At 36.3% G+C, this 24022-nt stretch overlaps 3 protein-coding genes across 3 annotated transcripts; all 3 read left to right on the forward strand.

The window, feature by feature from the left end:
* The first annotated feature begins 3802 nt into the window (after window positions 1-3802).
* On the forward strand, window positions 3803-4357 carry LOC119082435 (lisH domain-containing protein C1711.05-like). Its single transcript, XM_037191989.1, has one exon. It carries the CDS (start codon window positions 3803-3805, stop codon window positions 4355-4357), a length of 555 nt encoding a protein of 184 aa, XP_037047884.1.
* Window positions 4358-14797: 10440 nt separating this feature from the next.
* On the forward strand, window positions 14798-16662 carry LOC119073265. Its single transcript, XM_037178647.1, has 5 exons — window positions 14798-15133; window positions 15202-15453; window positions 15789-16047; window positions 16111-16223; window positions 16281-16662. Exons 1-5 carry the CDS (start codon window positions 14990-14992, stop codon window positions 16575-16577), a joined length of 1065 nt encoding a protein of 354 aa, XP_037034542.1. The 5' UTR covers window positions 14798-14989; the 3' UTR covers window positions 16578-16662.
* Window positions 16663-19954: 3292 nt separating this feature from the next.
* Window positions 19955-21558, forward strand: LOC119073273 (glucan endo-1,3-alpha-glucosidase agn1-like). Its single transcript, XM_037178659.1, has 4 exons — window positions 19955-20043; window positions 20105-20704; window positions 20767-20921; window positions 20974-21558. The coding sequence occupies exons 1-4, from the start codon at window positions 20026-20028 to the stop codon at window positions 21497-21499; spliced, it is 1299 nt and encodes a 432-aa protein (XP_037034554.1). The 5' UTR covers window positions 19955-20025; the 3' UTR covers window positions 21500-21558.
* The last annotated feature ends 2464 nt before the right edge of the window (window positions 21559-24022 follow it).

Genomic DNA, 24022 nt, shown 5'->3' on the forward strand with positions numbered 1-24022 from the left:
GTGGCACTGTAAACTAGCTAAATATACCTTTCGTTTCGACTTACGATTTTTAGATATCGACGTTGTGATAAGATATAACGATTTAACAGATTATCGGTGCGAAACATTTCATATCTATGCAGTTCTTACGTATTTTAGAAATATTGTTATCGAAATTTGCTGTGTGTTTAAGGGCTTAGCTTGATTTTTCTGACTTGTTGCTTGTTTTTGAACATTTTCGCTGGAAACCTAGGATTAGAATGAACGAACGGTAGTGACAGTACCGTAGTGTATAGTTATAAATAGTAAAATTAACGACATGGTTTCTGTGACTGTTTTGTTCTGAAAGTGGCTAATGCATGTACAAGTCTAGCGAATCATAAGCGAAATGTAAGTAAACTTCTTTCTTAAAATGGCGTTCAATGGCTCTTCGAACGCCGTTTCTCTTGACACATGGAAGATATGGCAACGTTTGTAGACGAAATAACGTGATTTCGCGTTAAACCTAAAATATATTCAAAATCTTCTAAAAGCTCATATAGAAAAAGACTCGCGCTCACCTATGGACTCTAGTTGAAATAGTTTCTTTATAATAGCTTAGTGAAAAATGAACTTTTTCATGAGTGATTTGGGTGGCTATCGAGGTATCGAGGCGTACATGAATACAGTCTACCTGATCGTTCACACAATATTTCGTTCATACAGTAGAATGTATGTTGAATGTAGAGTTATGTTTTGCATTTCAAAAGATCATATATTTCGTATCTCGTTGCAGAAAACGTTGTCTGCAGCACATTGCAAAAATGGTAGTTTTCGCCACTTGTTGCATAAATTACTATTATTTGCACATTGTGCGAACAGCCAAAGTTATAAAGAGACTACTTTGCCTCCATCAAATTTTTAGTATGTGAAATCTACTTTAAGTCGTTACATAAAACATTAGTGGCATATTGTTTGATGGGAAACGTAGAGAAATCGTCACGAACAAAAGAAATATGAAAAATTAGAATATTTTATCAATGATGGAAAAATCCAATAATTTCGCACATTCAGTAAACCATTACAGTCTGCCAAATATACCGTACACGTTATATATAGATATATATCTTGCAGACATAATGTAAGTCACTCACTTCATCATATATTCAAAGATATAATTCAGCGTTTTCATTCAGCCCATGAAATATTTTCCTATTTTCCATTTTCAACATTAAATTCCGGTTGTAAATCGTATTTAATGACTGATAAAAGGGTCATTAAGTAGGGTGTTCGACATGAATATATCTTATATTATTCTATTTGGAGTGCATGTGCGGGATGTATAAGAAATTTGCCGCCCACTTTTTTTTGTAATTCCACAATATCAATTCGTTATCAGTCATAGGAAATGTTAATAACTTTAATTTAGCGCCCGCCTCCGACATTTATAAGGTATGTATACGCTTTTCGGGTGGTTTTGTGTAATATTTTCTTATTTTTTGTTGGTTGAAATGGCTATTGGAAACAGGGTGTATGTTGGTATGTTATATGTGCGTTGGTTGAAGACGTAACGCTGGTGAATCTTTATTTGGTTTTTTGAATTTTTTTTAAAGGAAATTAATTTATTCAAAGCGATTCACCCGTAATTTCTTATTTTTAATTAAGCGAGCTATCGAAGAGCAATTAACACTGCTTACAATTAATGTAAGGCCATAATGGAGATAGAATGCTTTCACATCTACGCATTTGTTTGATTTAATGCGAGAGAATTCTTAATCGTAATCATTTGTAATTAGAGAAGAGCGGGTTCCTTTTTAAAAAGCCCGATCCGACCCGATTCACTGTTACCGGGCTTTTGAGTTATCGGTTTCAAAACTTTACTTCGGGTTGGATTCGGGCTACGGAAAATCTATTGAGAAAGTAATAGTCCACCCTATGACAATCACATCAATTTCAATTTTTAAATTCAATTTCATTTATTTCCAAATGAAATTTCTTAAACTAAACGCACCGCGTAGCTCCAGTATGCGTTACAGTTCATCGTATTTTAGAAAATTGTTCTTTTGTTATCCTCTTGGCGCTGCCTTCTTGGGAAGATCGTCAGGCTTTAAAAGTTTAATTCGGGTGTATCGCGTGTGGCTTGGTGGCAATTCCATCCGGATTCCCGTTGTTGGGTTTTAAAATTTTAATTCGGGTTGGGTTCGTGTGGACACAAAGGAAAACGTTGACAAACTCATTTCTTATCGGAATGAAACGTTGCAGACGCGTAATTTTCATTCAACTCGCAAGTGCTGAAATTTTTTTAACACAGAATCTTACGAATGTTTTGAAGGTATCAGAAATTACATTCCAATATCCGATGTCAACTATGTCAACTTTGTGATTGTGTTAGAGATCGCAAAAAACCATCAAAAGTTCAATCAACTACAGTTCGCATGATAGTACTTTTATGCATACAGTGTTTGTGAACCTCGGCCTCGCCTCTGACTGACAGTCAACATCTAGTGCGATAATATACCATCGTACGAACAACGCTTGTAGATGAGTAACTATTTATGGCAGTTCAGTCCAGGGATCTCTTGCCCATCGAAATTACTTCCTTTAAACTTTAACAAACGCTAAGCATATCGGCCTACATTCATTAAATATGTCAGTCCCTTATTTCAGTTTAATGTCCTTCTGTAAATAGTTCGAAAAAATATTTTACATTTTCTGGCTCTTATCTTACCCCCATTAAACTAGGTTAAGCCCAGATTGCACTTAAGTGATACGCTTGATTGTTAGGCGTTAAAAATAGACATGAAAAACAACAAGGAAAATAATGTTTTTTATCGTGAAAGATCAACTCTGTTTCTAAAACTAATGAGAACATTTAAGTCACCCCGTAGTATATTGATAATAAACAACCTGCGATTCGTGCGGCCAGTTGCCTCTTCTATTAGACACACAGCAAATGAAATGAAAGAATTAAAAGAGAAACTCGATGTGTATTCAAAACTTTTCAGTGATTTAGTATCAGCTACCACGAACTATGCAAATTTAACATGCTAAAGACAGTGAAAAATTTGTTACATGAAAAATTTATGTTTTCTCCACAGCATGTGGCGTGCAATTTGGCCGAAGAATTAAAATGTGATCGTTATCTACTTTTTACACATTGGTAGATAGTTAAATAGGAAAATGGGGATTTTTTTGTTGTGTATCTAAGTTCGCAATGGTTTTGTTTTTAAAACGTGAATAGTATGGAAGTTTTAAAACTTTGATAAACGATCGTGTTTTCAAATCTGTACCTGTATACCCAACCCATCGTTACCCGCCTAGACTGTAATGCCGGTAAGTTTTCCTAGTATTAGTCCCACACGTTGTTTTGTACATCAAATTGAGCATGAAAAACTGTGCAAATAATCTTTTTCTGAAAAAAAAAATCGCTGCTGGAAAAGCGATTTGTAAAAAAATTTGAAGTCAAACAATATTTTTCGAAAAATTGACCCGAAAAATGTCTTCCAAATGGTGACGTTCCGAATTGCAACGGCGACATTCCACGAAACGACGTTTCATACAATGGGTAAGAGTCATTTACATTGATATTCACTCGATTCTATCGAATGCGAACTAGTTCCACAATAGTTTTCTCAGTTCACCAATCATGTTCCAAAAATCCTTACAAAATTTGAATTTTCCTTTCAGCCACGACCTTGGCAAAATAATAAAAATTATGGAATCGATGAAAGTTGAATCTGGAATAAAAACGAGTTAACAATTATTCATCGGATGACGGCGATCACGACAATTCGTTTGATTGTGGCTTGATTGTGAGCGACAAGAAGATACTAGCGATTACAGAATGGAACCAGCCGTTCTGTATCAACGACACACAAATATAGACGAATGGTTCTCTATATACAACGCCGAAGACGACGAGCAAAGTCCGGATATTTCTATCGAAGCAGACGAGGAAACGTCCCCATATGCAAGTGGCGAACTATTCTCCAACAACGCCGTGGACGACGAGCAAAATCCCGATCTTATCGAAGCAGACAAGGCAACGTCCCCAAATGCTACGTTCGAAGATGACTCATCCTTTGACGACGATATACCAGGAATGAATCATGAAAATTTTGGCAAATACTTCGACCATTACAAACAAGTAATGCAAAATAATGATGCAACGGACGGAGAAGACAGTCAAAATGATGCAACGGAATCATCCTCGTCTTCAAGTGACGACAACGCCTCGTCTTCAAGTGACGACAACGCCTCGTCTTCAAGTGACGACAACGCCTCGTCTTCAAGTGACGACAACGCCTCGTCTTCAAGTGAACGCCTCATCTTCAAGTCACGACAACGCCTCGTCTTCAAGTCACGACAACGCCTCGTCTTCAAGCTCGTCTTCAAGTGACGACAACACCTCGTCTTTAATTGCCACAAACGAAGAATCCTCCTTTTCAAGCTACGACGAATCCGATAACAACGAGATAGACATGGTATACCTTATGAGAAGAACGACAGAGGACTTACTGAAATTAAAATGAACGGAGGCAACAAATGGTATGTTCAACTACCACAAGGGCAAAAAGCAGCGTGGATCAAAGGCAACACCTACAATAAGAAGATATGTTCATTTTGTAATGTGGAAATATGGGCTCAAAATGATCATTGACACACGATAATGCACAATGACGGACAAAAATGTCCATCATGCGAATACGTTTTTTTCAATCACGTTACAAAGATGCAACACTGGTGACGTCCGTCTGGTGCGTCTTTATAGAAAATATTTCTATCCAAAATTTGTTTTCACATGTCTCCGTCCAGATAGATTTTTGATTTTTGTGGTAGAGGAACGAGAACTCATATGATGATAATAATTTTATTGTCTACTATGTCCTAGCCGACAAAAATACATAAATAAAATACAAAATACAAAAATATCACATTATCATATAGCGCTGATTAATTGCTCCAAGGTGTGAAAATAAAAACCAGCTATATCCCAATGGATTTCTAATTTTATGAAGAAAGAAAAATCACTCCAACCGGTAATTTTTATAAGAATTGATTGGAGAAAGACTTTCCAAGATAGAAGTCCGAGGTTTAAATATATTCAGGTATGAGGCAGAGCAAAAAAAAACAAAACATAAAAAAGAAGATGCGGGAAAAGGCAATAAAAATGGATACAATTTAATTCGGTGTCGCAAATATTGACTTCAAAATAATTCAAAATTATGTACCGTAATGTAATAATGTAATGTAGTTACTGTTGTTATAATAGGAAAGAAACAGCTTCCCGACTTAAAATAAGCTTCGTAAGATCGATGTCCCTTTCCAAATTTGTAGCCTACATTTAGGTGGAAAAATATTTGTTTTTTGATGATTTCTCTAAACTAAAATCTTTTTTTGAATGTACCATGTACCATGCATGTACCAAAACTCGGGCTATTCGATGAAAGTTCAGATGTAAAATATGTGACCCATCATACATTAGGTAACTTTTTGTCACTGTTTAAAATTTTTTCCATTGTCGGATACTTAAACCATAAATTTTTGCTTTGATCATTGTTAATCCATTGTCTAATTCATAATAAAATCAATTTAATTTTGATATAATGTGAAAACTTAAATTGAAACGTACGTACGACTGAATAATTGACAGCTAGCAGTTGCCGGTTTTGCCTCTTAACACATCAATTATCCGCGAAGCGTGTCGAAAAAAGAATATTCTCAATAAATGTTTCTAAATGAATTTCATTGAAATTCGCCAAGTTGCCGAAGACAGTCTCGATTATATAAAGTGTGATTGGTTTTACTTTTCCTGTCCAAAAGATACTGACATTTTTCTTATAATTGGTTCCTCGTATTTTAAAACATAAATTTATGATGAAAAATTCTGAGAATACGGGTAAAACAATTTTAGTAAACTTTTTCTGGAAAATAGGCCTTGGACTTTAATGTTGCTTCAAAGAGGAATTTGTAGTAAATTATCAGTATTTTGAACTTGTTTAACATTCGCCTTCACATCCACTTATTGCTATGTATCACGATTCTCTTAAACAAAATTATCTTAATCGGTGCAGCGGTACTTAACAGTTTCAGTATGACGATCCATAAAATTTAAATGATTCAAATGTTTCCAGTACAAAATATTTCGAATGGTACTACGAACTATAAACATTGTCATCAAAAATGATACGTTGCACCACCGAACGTTGCAACTCATATATATATATATGCACATACAGCTGATATCTAAATACTAAATATCTAATTCAATGATCAGACATTTGTACGACATCAAGACGACGTTTTATTTTCCGAAAAAAATATATGGGAAAAATGCAGATTGGAAACTTTAAGTATCTCTTGTACACATATGCCATACACACAGTGAACTCGTGAACATTCCATGTATGCATGTTTCTACGTTAGACGATGCTGTGTCTACTTACTTCAATAATATGAATGTTATAAGGGTTTTGCCACCACATTCAGCAACACTTTCTTGGAGATGCAAACGGAAAAATAATATATTTTCCACTCGATTATTAGATCATAAAAATTGATGCATATGGAATTGGGAATACGAGATTTTTGATGTTGGTACTTACGATGGTATATGGATGTGTTATATGGTTACAAGTGAAGTCTTATATGTTTATCGACTTAATATACTATTTCACCGCCACTGTATCAATGCGATTTGGCTAGATAGTGACATATTTTCGCATTGTCATTATTTTTCATCATCTGCCTGCTTCAGGCTGTAGCTAAGATCTTGACTTTGTCGAACACTGAAGTTGAAGATGTATTTTCAATTTACTTGGTAAGTCAATCTTCCTGGAAAATGTCGTCATTATTGTATGATAGAAGCCGTAGACTCGCTCTTCAACTAAAAACATCTTTCTCATTGGCACTCTCGTCCAGTTAGCATCTCAGTTGAAGCCTTCAACTTGAAGCATTGTATGCAGAGAAATAATAACAGATTGCGCTGCGCCGGTTATCATTTCTCTGATTGTGTGTGACAGCTATTGATAGTCAACTGTCATGTTTCATCCTGATCATAAATGCCCACCAGAATATATGAATAGTTAAATGCAGAAACGGGACCAGTCACATTAGCAAATTATAAGACAAATGAAATTTCATTGAACTAACTCCATTCCGAATAAGTTTACGATGTTTTTTTGTTTTTAAAAATGAGTGAAACATCTAACAGCCTGTTTGAGGGTGCTTTGGGTGCTCTGTCTCGCGACTCTAATGGAAAGAAAAACCCTGGCTCTCTATTGTCACTACTAATAGCAAACCCTTCTCGCATATGAAAAATACGTCTCTTTGAATGAAAATGTTTGTCATTTTCCAGAGAGTGACTTCTAACTTGTACAGTAGAGACTTCTTTCTTCTGCTTATTTCGTAGAGTCATTCCACATCTGAAGCTGCTACTTTCGGTGAATTGTCTCATCCGTTGAGTTCTTACTTTCGGTATGTTATAACTTTCATTTGAACTGAGGTGTTGAGTTGATTGTTTGTAAAGGTATGATCGTGTAGTATTTAAGGACTAATTTCTTTACATTATGTTTATAACCTACGATAACCTACGTGGAGTGTAGTAATTTTCATTCACAATATTCAACAGCTGCATTGCTAATCCAGTGAATTGTAAATATCTCAAAACTGTGCAACAACATTGTTGACGCATGCAAGTAGGTATAGAAACCGTTCATATCCTTGTTTAATAATTTTGCTGGAAAATATCAACCATACCAGTGATTGTGATACTACACCCTTATGCATATTACAGTAAATTACTGAATTTATAGTCCACTGCATGGAATTTAACATATTTTTGAGTTTTTTAGTCTTTGCTGCTTTACCGTTTTTAGCATTACATTGTGAAAATGTGTACAACTTATGTGAGTGTGTGTATGTGGTAAGTGAGATGAATATAAAAAAAAACTGTTTGAAATACTGTTTCCGCAATTTAATTTACAACAGCTTGAGAATATGCAGCAACCGTTAGACTTGCTTAGGTACGTATACATAATATAGATGTGTACACAGAACTTAGGCTATGTATGGCTTTTCTTTTGCATATAGCTCGGGAAAAACTCTTTAATATTTATGATGGCATGCTAAATGTGTGATTTTGATGCGAGATTGTATGCATGTAACGTTTTCTATTAAGTTTTTTTTAGTAAATCTATTTGTTAAACCGCTCGCTATATTTTTTTTCCAAATGCTGTAACGAATTGTACTCTTTGAATAAAGTTGTGCTTTCTACTTTCATTTTGAACTTATCAGTCCGTAAACTCATTCGGTTTAATTAAAGCTTCCAGGAAAAATATAAACGGGGTCTCGGAGTGAGGGCAAGATGAAAAATAAAATGTATTTTTGTTTTACTTCTTTCAACATCAAAATTAGATGCTCTCTGGCCGTGATAATCCCAGACCAATTGTTTTTTTTATTACACTTTTTTTTAACACTCTCCATCCAATCTCAAGCATATGCATTACACGTTCGTAGCGGTAATAGGAATCATATTAGATATACTCATGTGTAAGTAGGTATAGTCCATGAGCGAGCAAAGAAACGAAAATATATTTTTTTTTCATTACCATTACCATGCTGTTGAATTGAGTTGATTGGATAGGGTTTTCGAAGCAGCTAATTTAATTCCCCAATCAAATCAAAAACGTGAACGATCATCATATCCTAACCTCTAATCCAATTTATCAGTTCCATCATCTATGGATAAAACATTTATTTTTCAATAAGTGTTATGTGTGGCAATGGCGAGACTGGTATGGATGGTTGTTAAAAAAGTCTGAGAAAGATTCCGGAACAGGAAAAAGTGCGCAGTTTGGGCTTACAGTCGTGTGTTTTATATACCTGATTTTAATGATAAATCTGATTTTGGTTTGAAAAATTTACGTGAAATATTACATACCAAGGATCAAAACGGTGTGTTTTCGACCCAGGTGGTAAAAACAACACCGTTTTTATCCGAGGTATGTATACTATTTTTCATCCTAGAGCTCCAAAGTCACATTCCGAACAAAACATAGGTAACAATAAAACTGAACAACAAATTGTAGCAGTGCAAAATCAAGTAATCCGTTTTCGACGCATGTAGCATGTAATAGTATTTTACATGACTAGGGATAAAAAGATGAAAAGTAGAGTTTTCGTGTGAATTTTGTTGATCCGAGGCGAAGCCGAGGTCAATAAACACACGAAAACGAGACTTTTCACTTTTATCCCGAGTTATGTAATGGATTTTACATGCTGAGGGCGTCGAAAGAAGTGCTTAAAACATGAAAAGTACGATTTTCGACGCATGTAGCATGTAAAATGCATATAGTACACAAAAAAACCTTCTAAATTGCTTATTGCCTTTGCGACCAACTCAGATGTGATCTAAACTGTCCTTTCAGAATTTTGATTGACGCTACCTGGCACTTCTTTAACTGCTTGGACACGCAAAGTATATGGTGCCACCACAAGCAGATAATGAGAACTAACACTTGTATGTCAATGGTGCCAATCGACAAAATCAAAAATTAAACTGAATTCGTTGGTTCAATTGAATGTGGGAAGTGTGTAGGATGTAAAAGTAATGAATCCCACAACCGTAGTCATAATATAATTGGGTAACTGTAAGTTTGATTCATCTTTTTGTTCTATTATTCACTGACAGAAAAATAAATAGCGGTCACATGTAATGTATGTCCCCAGGTAATGTATTTTCATAACATTATCTGTGACAGGTAATCTTTTATAAAATTAGCTGTGACTGGTAATGTAAAAGCTTAACTTCGACAGTTAATTTGCGAATAAAAAAAGTCGCACGCGCTGGATTCGATCCGGGGACCCTCAGATCATGAGTCTAGTGCGTTGTCACTGAGCCATTCAGTACGTAACGTTTCATAGTTTTATTGTTGATATAAGCTAAAACATTAACAGTCACAGCTAATGTAGATTACCCACCACAGATAATGTACATTACCTGCCACAGCTAACATTTGACGGACACATTATTTGTCACAGGTCAATGCTTCACAGATAGCCTACTAACAGGAAGCTTTGGGGCACGTTACCAGTCACAGATAATTTATTTCTGTAACATTACCTGTGTCAGCTAACTTTTCGTAACATTACCATCTGCAGGTAATCTTTTTGGAAAGATTATCTGTCACAAGTAATGTGAAAAAATATTTTTTGTCAGTGTTGTTTTCATTCCCTGCTTTGTATTATCATAACTATCAGTTGGTGAAACCGTTGATAAATAATAAATAAATTTGTTGGGCAGTAAGGTAAGCGAGGGTATAGCTGACCGTGCAGGTGTACCTGACCAGCTACATTATTTATCAGTTTTGGAAAATAATTACAAATGAAAATACGCAAATTAACGTTATAATTAATCTTTAGAGCCTAAAGATTAATTTTTTCATGAAAATAATGCGATTATTATGTTTAGTTATTTGATAAAACCATAAAATGAAACCAGTGCACCATCTCAGTACAAAGTTGTACATTTCCTAAGAAAATCGTAAGATCGGTGTGGTCTAATTTAAGGTTTTTATTGACAAAAGAATTATTAATGGACAAAGTTTTGGTGTTTTTAGGTAGTAAATAGTTCGACAATTAATATTATTAACATAAATAGCGTCTAAAAGTTAATATTTGATTAATTACATGGTGGTCAAAACATTGCATCAAAAATATGCCATGTTTGTGTAGTTGACAGCACCAAATTCCGTACATTTTTCTTCATGTGACAAATTCACCTTCCATGTGCATTGTTGTGTACAAAATGATGTGATTAAAATTCGTTGATATTTTGTGTTTTTATGAGTTTTTATCATTGAAATTGGTTAATATCAGTGAATTAAGCGTGAAAATGTGTCGAATAATGCGAAATTATTGCGAAAAATGTGAAAAATGTCTTAATTTTGTAGCGGTCAACTACTGCAACAAGACTGGTCAGGTATAAAAACATCCGTTTTTTAGTGGTCAGCTACTGCATCAAAAACAGTGCTTCAGTAAAATCAGTTTTTTACAATAAAAATTAATTAATTGTCAATATTTCTGATATTCTACGGAATGGGAACAGATCAAATTAAATTCTGACGAAGGAAAAACTTAGCTTCATCGAAATCATCCTGAGATACTGATGACCAAAGTTGAAAAATTGTTTAGACGGTCAGCTACTACCTCGCTTACCTTAGGAAAAATTAAAATTGGTGTATGGTTGGGCAGCTGGAAAAATTTGGTCACTTTCGGTGTATGGTTGGGCAGCTGGAAAAATTTGATCACTTTCGGTGTATGGTTGGGCAACTGGAAAAATTTGATCACTTTCGGTGTATGGTTGGGCAGCTGGAAAAATTTGATCACTTTTGGTGTATGTTGGCAGCGGGAAAAATTTGGTCACTTTTGGTGTATGTTGGGCAGCGGGAAAAATTTGGTCACTTTCGGTGAATGTTGGGCAGCGGGAAAAATTTGATCACTTTTGGTGTATGTTGGGCAGCGGGAAAAATTTGGTCACTTTTGGTGTATGTTGGGCAGCGGGAAAAATTTGGTCACTTTCGGTGAATGTTGGGCAGCGGGAAAAATTTGGTTACTTTCGGTGAATGTTGGGCAGCGGGAAAAATTTGGTCACTTTCGGTGAATGTTGGGCAGCGGGAAAAATTTGGTCACTTTTGGTGTATGTTGGGCAGCGGGAAAAATTTGATCACTTTTGGTGTATGTTGGGCAAAGGGACGTATATACAGTTATATTGACCTATATATAGCTATATTGACCTATATATAGCTATATTGACCTATATATAGCTATATTGACCTATATATAACTATATTTACCTATATAGCTATATTGACCTATATATAGCTATATTGACCTATATATAGCTATATTGACCTATATATAGCTATACTGACCTATATATAGCTATATTGATGACCTATATATAGCTATACTGACCTATATATAGCTATATTGATGACCTATATATAACTATATTTACCTATATATAGCTATACTGACCTATATATAGCTATATTGATGACCTATATATAACTATATTTACCTATATATAGCTATATTTACCTATATATAGCTATATTTACCTATATATAGCTATATTTACCTATATATAGCTATATTGACCTATATATAGCTATATTGACATATATATAACTATATTGACCTATATATAGCTATATTGACCTATATAGTTAATATATAGCTAAATTTTTTTTTAATTTTGAAAATTTTTCAAAATTTGAAAAATTTTTCAAAATTTAAAAAAAAAATCAAAATTTTAAAAAAAATTTCAAAAAATTCAAAAATTGTCAAATCTTTTTAAAAATTTCAAAAATTTTCAAAATTTTCAAATTTATAAAATTTTTCAAATTTTTCAATCTACTAATTCTTCCAAAAGAACTGATATCAGTCAAAAGCACTCAAAAGAGTAAAAGTGACGCAAGTCCCTTTGCATACTTCCAAAACAACTGATATCGCTGGAGGTGACGCATTCTCCGCTTGTACGCAAAAACTGTAACAGCAAAAATTTGACCAAAGAAATTCTAGAAACAAAATTTTACCAAAAAAAATTTTGCGTCACAAGTGGCAGATGTTGAGGAAAGTACTTTTAGGAATTTTTTTAAAATAGGCAAGAATACGTCCTAATACGTCCGAATCATCTGCCACTTTGTGACGCAAATTTTTTTTTGGTAAAATTTTGTTTCTAGAATTTCTTTGGTCAAATTTTTGCTGTTACAGTTTTTGCGTACAAGCGGAGAATGCGTCACCTCCAGCGATATCAGTTGTTTTGGAAGTATGCAAAGGGACTTGCGTCACTTTTACTCTTTTGAGTGCTTTTGAGTGTTTAATAACAAATGAGATTTAAATTTTACAAATAAGCATTGCGAATGTATATGAAAATCTTAAAAAGCCCATTTGGGTCTTTGTCCGACTCAGGCAAAAGGCCCTCCGAGAATCCCCGTATTCCCAGTATGGCAATCCGGCATTGAACATTATATCCAAGAATCAATTCTACGACAAATTACTGAAAGTTGTTTGTATGTGGAGCTCTCGGTGTGTATTAATGAAACATTTTTAGAATTTGAATGCAAGTTAACTAGATAATCTCTCTGAATAATCAAATCGAGATTTATATGGTGTACTCTTTTCTCTAACATAAATATGAAATACAAGCAAGATTTGAATCCGTAAAAATTCTTCGTTGCGGATGTTTAGATTTTCAAGCAGACGTTTTCTTTTATACATCTTTCGTCTCTACTCTAAATTAGTTTTTTTTAGTGTTAGAAAAAACTCATCTTTCATCTATGACAATAGCTATGATCACCATTTCGACTATGTTTGAATGCTGCTGGCAATGGCAGAAAACGACTGTCGATCGAAAAAAAATGTGATAGTACCGAAAAAGAGCATAAATTACGTATCATTGTAGTAATAACTTCAATAAATAAACAAATTTCTGCTACAGTGGACGACAGTGAAATTTAGATAGAAATTTGCTTCAGCAGTTTTTCAGCTGCTCCACTCATATCAACAAAACTGCTTACACTTGTTTCGGATAGTGATAAAACCGTATTGAGACGCATAAGCACTCTTGTTTGTATGATTGATGCAAGTGAAAAATTGCTGTAGCAAATTTCTATCTAAGTTTCACTAACATCCACTGTATTGAACTGTATGTACTACATACTATGTAGTCAATGTCATCAACGGAACATTAACACTTAGCAAGATGATGTATAATATCATAAGTGATATCTTCCTGTATCAATTGACCACCAACGGTCTGGCAATCCAAATGACGTTGAATTTTATTATCTCAATTGATTTCCCCGCGACAATAGTGGAGGAAACGATCAACACATAACATCACACAATCTCGGCGAATATCACGAAACCGAATAGAACAATGAAATTTCCTTCAAGGAAAATGGATTTTCGGCAACTGCGTGTGTTTGTATTTTTAATATTAGATACACGCATGATGTGCTCGCACGGCTTGTGTTTATGAGTCACTGCCGGAGGGGAAATCAACATTTTAAACATGCGGGGTTAGCGTCAAGAGTTGCAAACAACAGGTCAACCTAGTGCGAATAGACAACGGAAAATTTCGGTAATAGAGAATGAGAGTAATAGTACATTGAATGACAAGGGGCGAAAGTAAAAAAATTCAACCGTGTGCGAGAGTTGATGCCCGCGCCGAAGGCAAGGGCCTCAATCGCACAGGTTGAATTTTTTTACTTTTGCCCCGAGTCGTTCATACTATTTTTTTTGATACCAACATCGAAAGTTGATACGTATCGCAAACATCAGAACAAAATGTTGAAATATGAAGGCATTTAGCCAGAAAATGCGGGGGTCCAGGGGGCGGCAGCCCCCTGGTATATCAAAAATTTAATTTTTTAGCCACCACAACAACAACACACACAAAAATTAACAAATAAATAACAAATCATTCAGCAACAAAAAGTATCAACTTCGTATGTTAATTTCAATAAGAGCACTGGCGCACGCTTTATTTCAATTTTGATCGCAGTACACTTATTGACAAGAGTCGACTATTACATTATGTAGTCGACTTTCGCATTATGTATATTGACTTTCGCTTTATGTATTCTTTCTTTCTCCCCGCTCAAACACATAACTTGCATTTTTTTACTTTCGCCCCGGATTTCGAGGGCGAAAGTATCAACTTTCGATGTTGGTATCAAAAAAAATATGTTCCGACTCATTTTCCCATTAGTTATTTGCCCCTCGATATTGTCCGATATGTATACATGTTATGATTGTTGCTACGCGGAACCATGTGTAATATACATCGAAATAGAACAGACATTGAAGCAGTTCATTAAGTTCGTTTATTCGATTAGCATGAGCGTCAAAACCACGTTTTCGGTCGGGTTGAATCACAGCACTCATCATATATTCGATCAGTCAATTAGCTGATACGGTCACTGTCGAAAGCATTGTAATAACTCGCGCGAATAAATCTAAAATGACAAAAAGTGCAGAGACCGATACATCGGATATTCCGATAATCGATGTACAGAAGTACATGAACAATGTAGAGGCCAAAGAACAGTGTAAAAAGGTTGTCCAATCGTTGCACGAGCATGGTATCTTAATTGTGAAGGATACTGTAAGTATTGAGACTATGACGTGTTTGGACGATTCGTATGATATGAAACGTTCTTAAAAAAATTACAGCGAGCAACACAAGAGGATAATGATTCGTTTATAAATGTAATGGAGCAGTATTTCGAACAGACCGATTTCACAACAGATGCTCGACCCAACTTCAGCTATCAAATCGGTGTCACACCAGAATTGAAAGAACGACCCAGAAATCATTGTGCACGGATAGCAAAACTTGATCCAATGCATCAGCCTGTTACATTATGTCCACCGCAATTAGATAAGAAAAGTCGATTCTATTGGAGAATTGGCAAACGTCCGGAGGTAATCAAAATTTTATTTTTATCGTCTCCAGTGTAAGGATATTCTGAAGGGCATACGTGTGGGGTGGGAAATCACAGTTGAAAAGTTTTTCTTTCAATTTCGTACTTGCTGCGATAGTTAGATACTCGCCGGTGCAATATGCCGGGTGATGTTTTTGTGGTTCACATCGGAAGTTCTAGAGAAAATTCGATGTCGACGGGTTTGAGAACACAGTCCACGTCTATATTTTGGAGTGAAGGGAGGGACACCTACTTATTCTTGTCTACAATGACAGTGCACCCTAAAATGGACACCGACATTGTCACTTAGTACTTACAATTAGAATCATCTCTTAGAACACGAAATTCAAAGAACTGAATGCCGAGCCAGTCATACCTGCCGGATTTCCCGAATGGCCTGACGTGATGAATACATGGGGCGACAAAATGCTTGCTACTTTACATGTGGTTGCATCTATGGCCGCTGAAGGTTTTGGATTGGAGAAGGACATTTTCCACAAAAAAATGACAAATGGTCCACATCTGTTGGCGCCGACGGGATCGAATTTTAATCGATATGGAACACTTGGCACCGTTCTTGCTGGATATCACTATGGTATGGACTATAAAATTCCCTTTTTATCGACCGAGTCTGCAACTAACCGGAGAGTAATTTTAGATTTAAGCTTCTTAACCATTCATGGAAAATGTCGATTTCCTGGCCTGTACATCTGGTCGAGAAATGGTCGAAAAATACTCGTTCGCGTGCCCGATGGATGTTTACTCGTTCAGGTATTACCTGAAACATTTCGTTTCTGTCGTTCCAATACTAATGTAAGCTTTATCCAGGCCGGCAAAGAGATGGAATACCTAACTGGAGGCTATGTTCGTGCTGGTTTTCACGAAGTCGTCGTTTCAAAGGAAACAGTAGAAGCAATCGAAAAACGAGCAGCGAAACAGCAATCGCTGTGGCGTGTCTCATCAACATTATTCGCTCACATTGCATCGGATTTGGTTCTGCAGCCGTTGGATTCGTTTAAAACGGAAGAATCGTTGAAAATGTATCCGGCTGTACTTGCTGGGGATCAAGTTCAGGCTGAGCTGAATCTAATTGAACTGGGCACTGGATATACTCTTAATCGTTAAGTGCCGATAAATATAAGCAAACTAATGAATCGCACATTCATCACAAAGAAAGACTTGGAAAAAGGGGAAAATTAAAACGAATGATTTGTATTGAAATAGTAAGCTTTTTATTTGGTGTTTGTCGATTCAGGAATCAGGGTGTGTAAAACCTTCGGAAAGATATGTGCCAAAGAACAATATAAATGTTCAACAAAGTGAGTCAGCAATCAATAAGCATATCAGATAACTAAGGAAGAAGACGAGGAAATTCCAAGCGCTCCAAACCTGTAAGTGTAATACGAACTCTAGATACTTTCTGGACAAATTGACATCAGCAATTTGAGTATTGACACACGAGACACTTAAATTCGAGGGGTAAACATCTGAGTACAATGGCGGGTCAGACTCTGTTTCGATTTGATCAAGTAGAAGGGTAAATGAATTACCGATTTGTTTGTAGCAATGGACGGTATGCTGAAATTGTAGCCTATACATTTGGGCGTATTAGATTGTATTTTAGATATCTTTTGAAATTCTTTAAATGGCACACCAGCCATAAATGTGTCTTTGAATAGAAAGAGATTTGTTGGCATCTGGTCTTTGCATATAAATTGTTGATTTTCCGTATCAATGTGATCACTCGGATTAACAGACTAATGTATTTTCCATGAATTGTTTTTGTTTGAAAGGTGCTTGAAATACCCAGCCGAAAGTTCTAGAACTCTACGACTTTGAAGAACTTCTCCGATTTTTTCAGGTTATTTTTTTCATTTTTGAGCTGAGGTTGGATTCAATCCACTGGATTGGTTCCCAACATTATATCTTTCTATTATCTTCATAATTCTAGAACTCTTGGATTTTCAAGGACCTTTGATTTTTCTTCAACAATAGATTCACAAAAATGAGATGTGGACTATGTGGTCCTTGCAAATGTGTCGGAAAGACTTTACAACAGGTACACAATACGGTTACGTACGCACTAAGTCTACATACTTACTAAGGGTGTACGTACGTACTAAGGTTACGTACGGACCAAGTTTACGTGCACACTGACATATACGGGTCTAATCTAAATGAGTGGCTTTCCCCCTCGCTTAAATTAGTACATTGATTCCACACTTTCCACTACTATGTGTGGTATGTCTATTATATTGCATATCGCATTCATGTTCATAAACCAGAGATTCAGAGTCGAAATGAATGTAAATTTTCTGGATCGGATTCTATATTGATTTTCCATTAGCTTCAATTATATCAAAATCGTAACAAAATATGCATTGAATGGCTGTGTGTGTGTATGCTCCCGAGTGAGTTGTCTCCGATATCTGGAAAATCGGTGAATATCGATTTTCACAAAATTTTAATAGAATTTATGAATTAATGTTCTTCCATAACTTTTAGCGTAGAATTGTAACCTAGATTCAAGTTTGAAAAAAAGAGCACAAAAAACGATTTTGATTTATGGGATGTTTTGCTGCACACGAACAAAAAAGAATGGTTCGATTGTCATGGCATGGTAATGAACGTAAATTTAATGTTTTTCGAATTAAAAAAAAAAGAAAGAAAAAGAATCGAATATTGGACAGTCGTTTAGTGGGTATGTGATGTTGTTATAATATTCATATCCGGTTGTTGAACATTGTTAGAACATTATTTTACCATATATTGAAATTCGTCGAAACATACTGTTGCCTACACATGTGTAAAACGTAGCTAACCTACGGCGAAATTGTTTTTTGCGAAAGGCAAGCTGATGGAAATAGTTATGTATCGTCGGGTCGGTGATTTCATTCAATATTTGCTAGAACCATCACACAAGATAATGGCTGTTTAAAGAAAAATGTTTCTCTAACTAGGGCTCATTCACCAATTACTAAAATACTTATAAAAAACCTTAGTTACAAAGTCTTCTGTTGTTAAATAAAGAGTAAGGCAGCTCCGACCTCTTTCATTATTTTAATTTAAAGTTCATAAAGAGCTTTTCCAATGATAATTCTCTCAACTTTAATTGTTTTGCGTAACATTCGATTCGTCACATTTCTTTAACCGATCTATTTCCCCTCTGCCACATTGTGATTTTGGATGCCTCTGACGGGTGCTTGGTTGGTAGTGTGTAATAAATACGGTAAAAGTAGCAAATAAGAGAGCCTGCTGCAATACGAGCCCTTTATTGTCTTATCTTTTGTTTATTCGAATGAACAATAGAAAAGACAACAGACGGATTCTCTTTCAAAACAACATACCTAATTTGGACGTATTTTACTGTGGACTTTCTTAGCAGAAAGGTATTCGTCATGGGAAGCCAAAATCACTTTTAAGAAAATCCTCCAATCTTGTTAGGCTACTGCGCGACGATCAAAAACCGAAAATATGATTGAATGTATAGTGTGTTGTATGTGTGGTGTGTGTACACAGATATTACATTGGTCTTTGTGTATTACGGATTACGGAAGGGGCGATACCGAATTATTTCATTATCATGTACGGCTCAACTTTCGCAGGGGCAGGTAACAAAGCAGTATACATTGGGCCCTGCTTGTGCTTAGTAATTCATTAGCTCGGGATCAATTTGTGAACTGGCGAACTCACGTGTGTGTGTTTAAGCGCCTTCGGCTCGGATATGCAAAATGTACCCTTGTCAAAATAAAAGTTTTCAAATCTTTGCGCTTAAAAACACACATTTGTGAGTTTCTCTCTTATCACAAATTGATCCCTCATGTAATGAATGACTTTCGCAGGGCCCAACGTAATCTACTATTGTCTGAACCAGTGGCTTTGGCGCTAGAGCTCTTGACTCATAATCGAGAGGACCCGTGTTCAAATCCGCGGCAAGATGATTTTTCTTTCATTCGCTTTCTATGTAACACTTACTCGTAGATATTCTAATATTCCGTTGCCAATTCGTAACGTTAAAAATAACGAATGTCCTAAACTTAATGCTCATATTTTCCCTGAAAGTACATGAAAATACATTTTTCATACCTAGGACCCGAAAAGTGCGACTTCATCGCACTTTTTCTCCGTCCAATATGAAAAATACTATTCCTACCACGGACTAAAAGTCTTTTATAGCGAATTCGATTCCAGACCTCGCCTTCGGCTCTGTCTGGAAACTTCTCACACGCTAAAAAAGACTTTTAGTCCTAGGTACGAAATGTACTATTTCATACCTAGGACCCGAAAAGTGCGACTTCGCAAAGTTACGCTTTTTTTTTCTTCCACAACCGAGGTACAAGTATGTTCTGTACATACTCCAGTGCCTGGCACGAATAGACCCAATACAACGTCTCCATAAAATCAACAAAAACCAAAGTCTTCGGTCAAAAATGTTGTTTTCGTCGATTAACGTGCGGTTTATCTTATCTCCAATGAATTTGCAAAATAAAATCTTCGTTAAAGGCAATCGTTTTTGTAAATAACCACACACACTGATTGGAAGTTCGGTGCAAGTCACACATAGCGCATTGAAATGAAGATTTTTATATTTGTAAGTCTTTCAATTATGATTCCCTACGAAGCGATTGGTATTGAAATTAAAATTGCCACAGATAATAGGCTTGGTCATCCTCCTTTCCCATTCGGCCAATGGAAGTAAGGAAGTGTTTGCTCACTACATGGTTGGATTTGCGTACCCATCAGATCAAAACTTCTTTGATGGACAAATTAAGCATGCGATCGCAGCTGGAATTGACGGATTTGCTCTCAACGTTGGAATAGATGATTGGCAACCGGATCGAGTAGCTAAGTTCCTAGCTGCTGCCCAAAATAATGGAAATTTCAAATTGTTCATCTCGTTTGATATGTCATCGTTAACGTTTAACAATGCCGTACTGGGTCGCTTCCACTTTGCAGCCAATCATCCAAATTATTTTCACTACAATGGTCGACCATTCTTCTCAACATTTGCAGGAGAATTTCAGGACTCGTTCTGGGTTAATTGGAAGTCTAGCAGTGGCTTCAATCCTTACTTTTGTCCTAGTTGGCCTAATTACCCCACTCAGAATTTCTTCCAAAATAATCCGGTCGTTGACTGTGCATTCACATGGAACGCTTGGCCTGCGGGCGGTGCAGGACCATTAGCTACGTTTGATACGACTGGCGATAGGAATCTTCTTGCTAGTGCCAGAGCAACAGGTAAACAGTACATGGTAAAATTGACGGAATTTGGTTGCTCTATGAGCTTTTAAGAATTGTCGGCTGTATATTTTAGGCACCTTTGGCTCCATGGTTTTATACTTATGTTTGGGGACCAGGTTGGCACAAACATTGGATATACAGCTCAGAAATACTATTACCACAGCGCTGGCAACAAGTTGTTGCGCTACAGCCCGATTTTATTCAAATTATCACATGGAACGACTACAGGTAATTTCTTCCTTACGCAGTTCCCATACACTCTTACCACATTACTCTTCAGCGAAGCATCTTACGTTTGCGAGATAAGCAGCGATTTGCCACTTGACATGGGAGGCATCTACGACATGATTAACCGACCGCAACCGATGAAGCACGATGCATGGCTACAACTATCGACCCATTACATTCAATGGTACAAAAATAACGCTCGTCCTTCCGTCACGCGTGATCAGTTTTACTGGTGGTATCGCGTTCATCCGAAGAACAATGTTGTCGGCGAAATTCCACAATATCGCAACGACGCACATGACTGCGTTGTTGTCCATACGATAGTGAGAAGTGTCAGTCCGCTTGGCGGTCGCTATACGATGGAAGTCAATTTAAACGGATCAATCAATCGGTATACGATCAATCAACTCGAACAGACCGAATGCATTGCTTTTCCAGCGAGCTCAGGATTCGTGACAATTTCTCTGATTGGTCCGGACAATGGGGTGTGGTGGAGCAATGGAAATAATATACCGTTGCTCGGGTCTGGCAATAATTTCAATGCCTTCGCCAACAGTCACTCATTTCCGAGTCCATAATTTGTACAATAATAAAGAAGGAGATACTTTCGTAAGCAATAAAAGAAATCCAACTGAAATTCCACTTTATAATTCGTGTGAATTAGAACTCTCTCCTTTACGTCTAGCTGCACAAAACGGCTCACTAGACACTTAAAAGAATGTTTGGGCAATTCATATAGTAATAGTACGTACGCTGAAAAAGGCATTCACGAAATGTATGTCTTTGATCGTACACACACCCATTGAGAACCAACACAATTGTAAGAATGTTGGTATACCAACATAAACGTCAGTACCCCCAGAGAGAAAAAAGTTCCGCTTTTAGAACAATCTATAAATTGTTGCTCTACTTATTAAATGATAGCTACCGGCTACCCTTGCTCGAGCGATAGTTTTTCACTGATTTAAGTTACCATTCCACTCAACAAAAAGTTCTCAGTCAGAGAGCCGTGAGAGAGCAAGCTGTCAAATAAACAAAGCAAAAATTGAAACAATTCAATTTTGTCAATCACACGGAGAACTTTTTCGGTAGGTGGAAATTAAGCATTACTGTAGCCAGCAGCGCGGCCTAATTCACATTTTTCTTTTGATATGCTGTCAAACTTGACGAGAGTAAGCCCTGATTTACACTTAAGAAAAAGGCACTACATTTTCTCTACGTTAACTCTTTAAACAAAAGAAAAGAGGCGTGGCTTAGGGAAACGGAGCAAAACAGAGTGGTTTTTTGTAAGGCTGCGAGCGCACTTACGCCGTTTAGCACTCCGTTTACGAGTGAACAATGGAAGCTCCTCCCACTTTCCATTGTTAAAACGTAAACGGAGAGCTAAACGGTGTAAGTGCGCTCGCAGCTTAAGAGTGATATCGCCAAAACTTGAACCAATTTTGGGGAAAATCAATACTTAGGTTCGGCGATCCGGGCGAGCTATAGCGCGTTGGATTCGTCTTTCAATTCTAGACAATACGTATCTTTTCCTTTTTGCTATTAATTGTGTACTTTTGGTGTAAATTGGTAAAATGCAGGCACATGTCATAGGGTAGGGAAAACACTTTTTTAGTATTAACTCGAGGTAGACGATTTTTTTAAAGTTGAAATGTTGTGCGAATGTGCGCCTCTAAAAGACCTATCATTAGAGTATAGGCACGAGTCGGTGCCACTGTACGTTCGGGAGTAAACAATGAAAGTATGGTCGATTTTCGCACAGTACTGCTGGCCTGCAACAGAACATTTCCGTGAAACCGACTATGGGGTGTTGTAGCTGGACACACTCACTATCATCCCACGTAAACTAAACCTCAGAAAAATTGTGTTGCATTCCAGGAAGTTGCACGAAGTAAAGAGTTGCCCAAACTTAACCAATTTTTTCATAGTTTCGAGTTCAACGAACGGCGTTAAAGTCTGATTGTGATCAAAAATTATCCTAAAGTTATGCTATTTGCATTTAGTGATCATATCATGAGGCCAGGAACGAACAATGCCATTATTCTTTGTCTATACATACCAGAGTGGTTTTTTTTCGTATGTCTGAAAATTTCAATTTCAAACCGCCTCAAAATATGGTATTAATTAGCTGATTCCAAAAATATGTTTTTTCTAATTTTTGGAATCATTTTAGTGATCCGGAAAAATCGTCAAAGTTTGTATGTAAAAAAAATTTTCCCATATATTTCCATACAAACTTTGACGATTTTTCCGGATCACTAAAATGATTCCAAAAATTAGAAAAAACATATTTTTGGAATCAGCTAATTAATACCATATTTTGAGGCGGTTTGAAATTGAAATTTTCAGACATACGAAAAAAAACCACTCTGGTATGTATAGACAAAGAATAATGGCATTGTTCGTTCCCAGACTCATGATATGATCACTAAATGCAAATAGCATAACTTAAGGACAATTTTTGATCACAATCAGACTTTAACGCCGTTCGTTGAACTCGAAACTATGAAAAAATTGGTTAAGTTTGGGCAGCTTTTTACTTCGTGCAACTTCCTGGAATGCAACACAATTTTTCTGAGGTTTAGTTTACGTGGGATGATAGTGAGTGTGTCCAGCTACAACACCCCATAGTCGGTTTCACGGAAATGTTCTGTTGCAGGCCAGCAGTACTGTGCGAAAATCGACCATACTTTCATTGTTTACTCCCGAACGTACAGTGGCACCGACTCGTGCCTATACTCTAATGATAGGTCTTTTAGAGGCGCACATTCGCACAACATTTCAACTTTTAAAAAATCGTCTACCTCGAGTTAATACTAAAAAAGTGTTTTCCCTACCCTATGACATGTGCCTGCATTTTACCAATTTACACCAAAAGTACACAATTAATAGCAAAAAGGAAAAGATACGTATTGTCTAGAATTGAAAGACGAATCCAACGCGCTATAGCTCGCCCGGATCGCCGAACCCTTGTTTTCAAATTGGTTCAAGTTTTGGCGATATCACTCTTAAGTATAACACAAAATTAAAGCTGCAATCACTTTTACGGCGTTTAGCTTTTCGTTTACTTTTTAGCACTGGAAAGTGGGAGGAGCTTCCAT

The sequence above is a fragment of the Bradysia coprophila genome, chromosome II (assembly GCF_014529535.1).
Source record: "Bradysia coprophila strain Holo2 chromosome II, BU_Bcop_v1, whole genome shotgun sequence".
NCBI classification, from domain to species: domain Eukaryota; kingdom Metazoa; phylum Arthropoda; class Insecta; order Diptera; family Sciaridae; genus Bradysia; species Bradysia coprophila.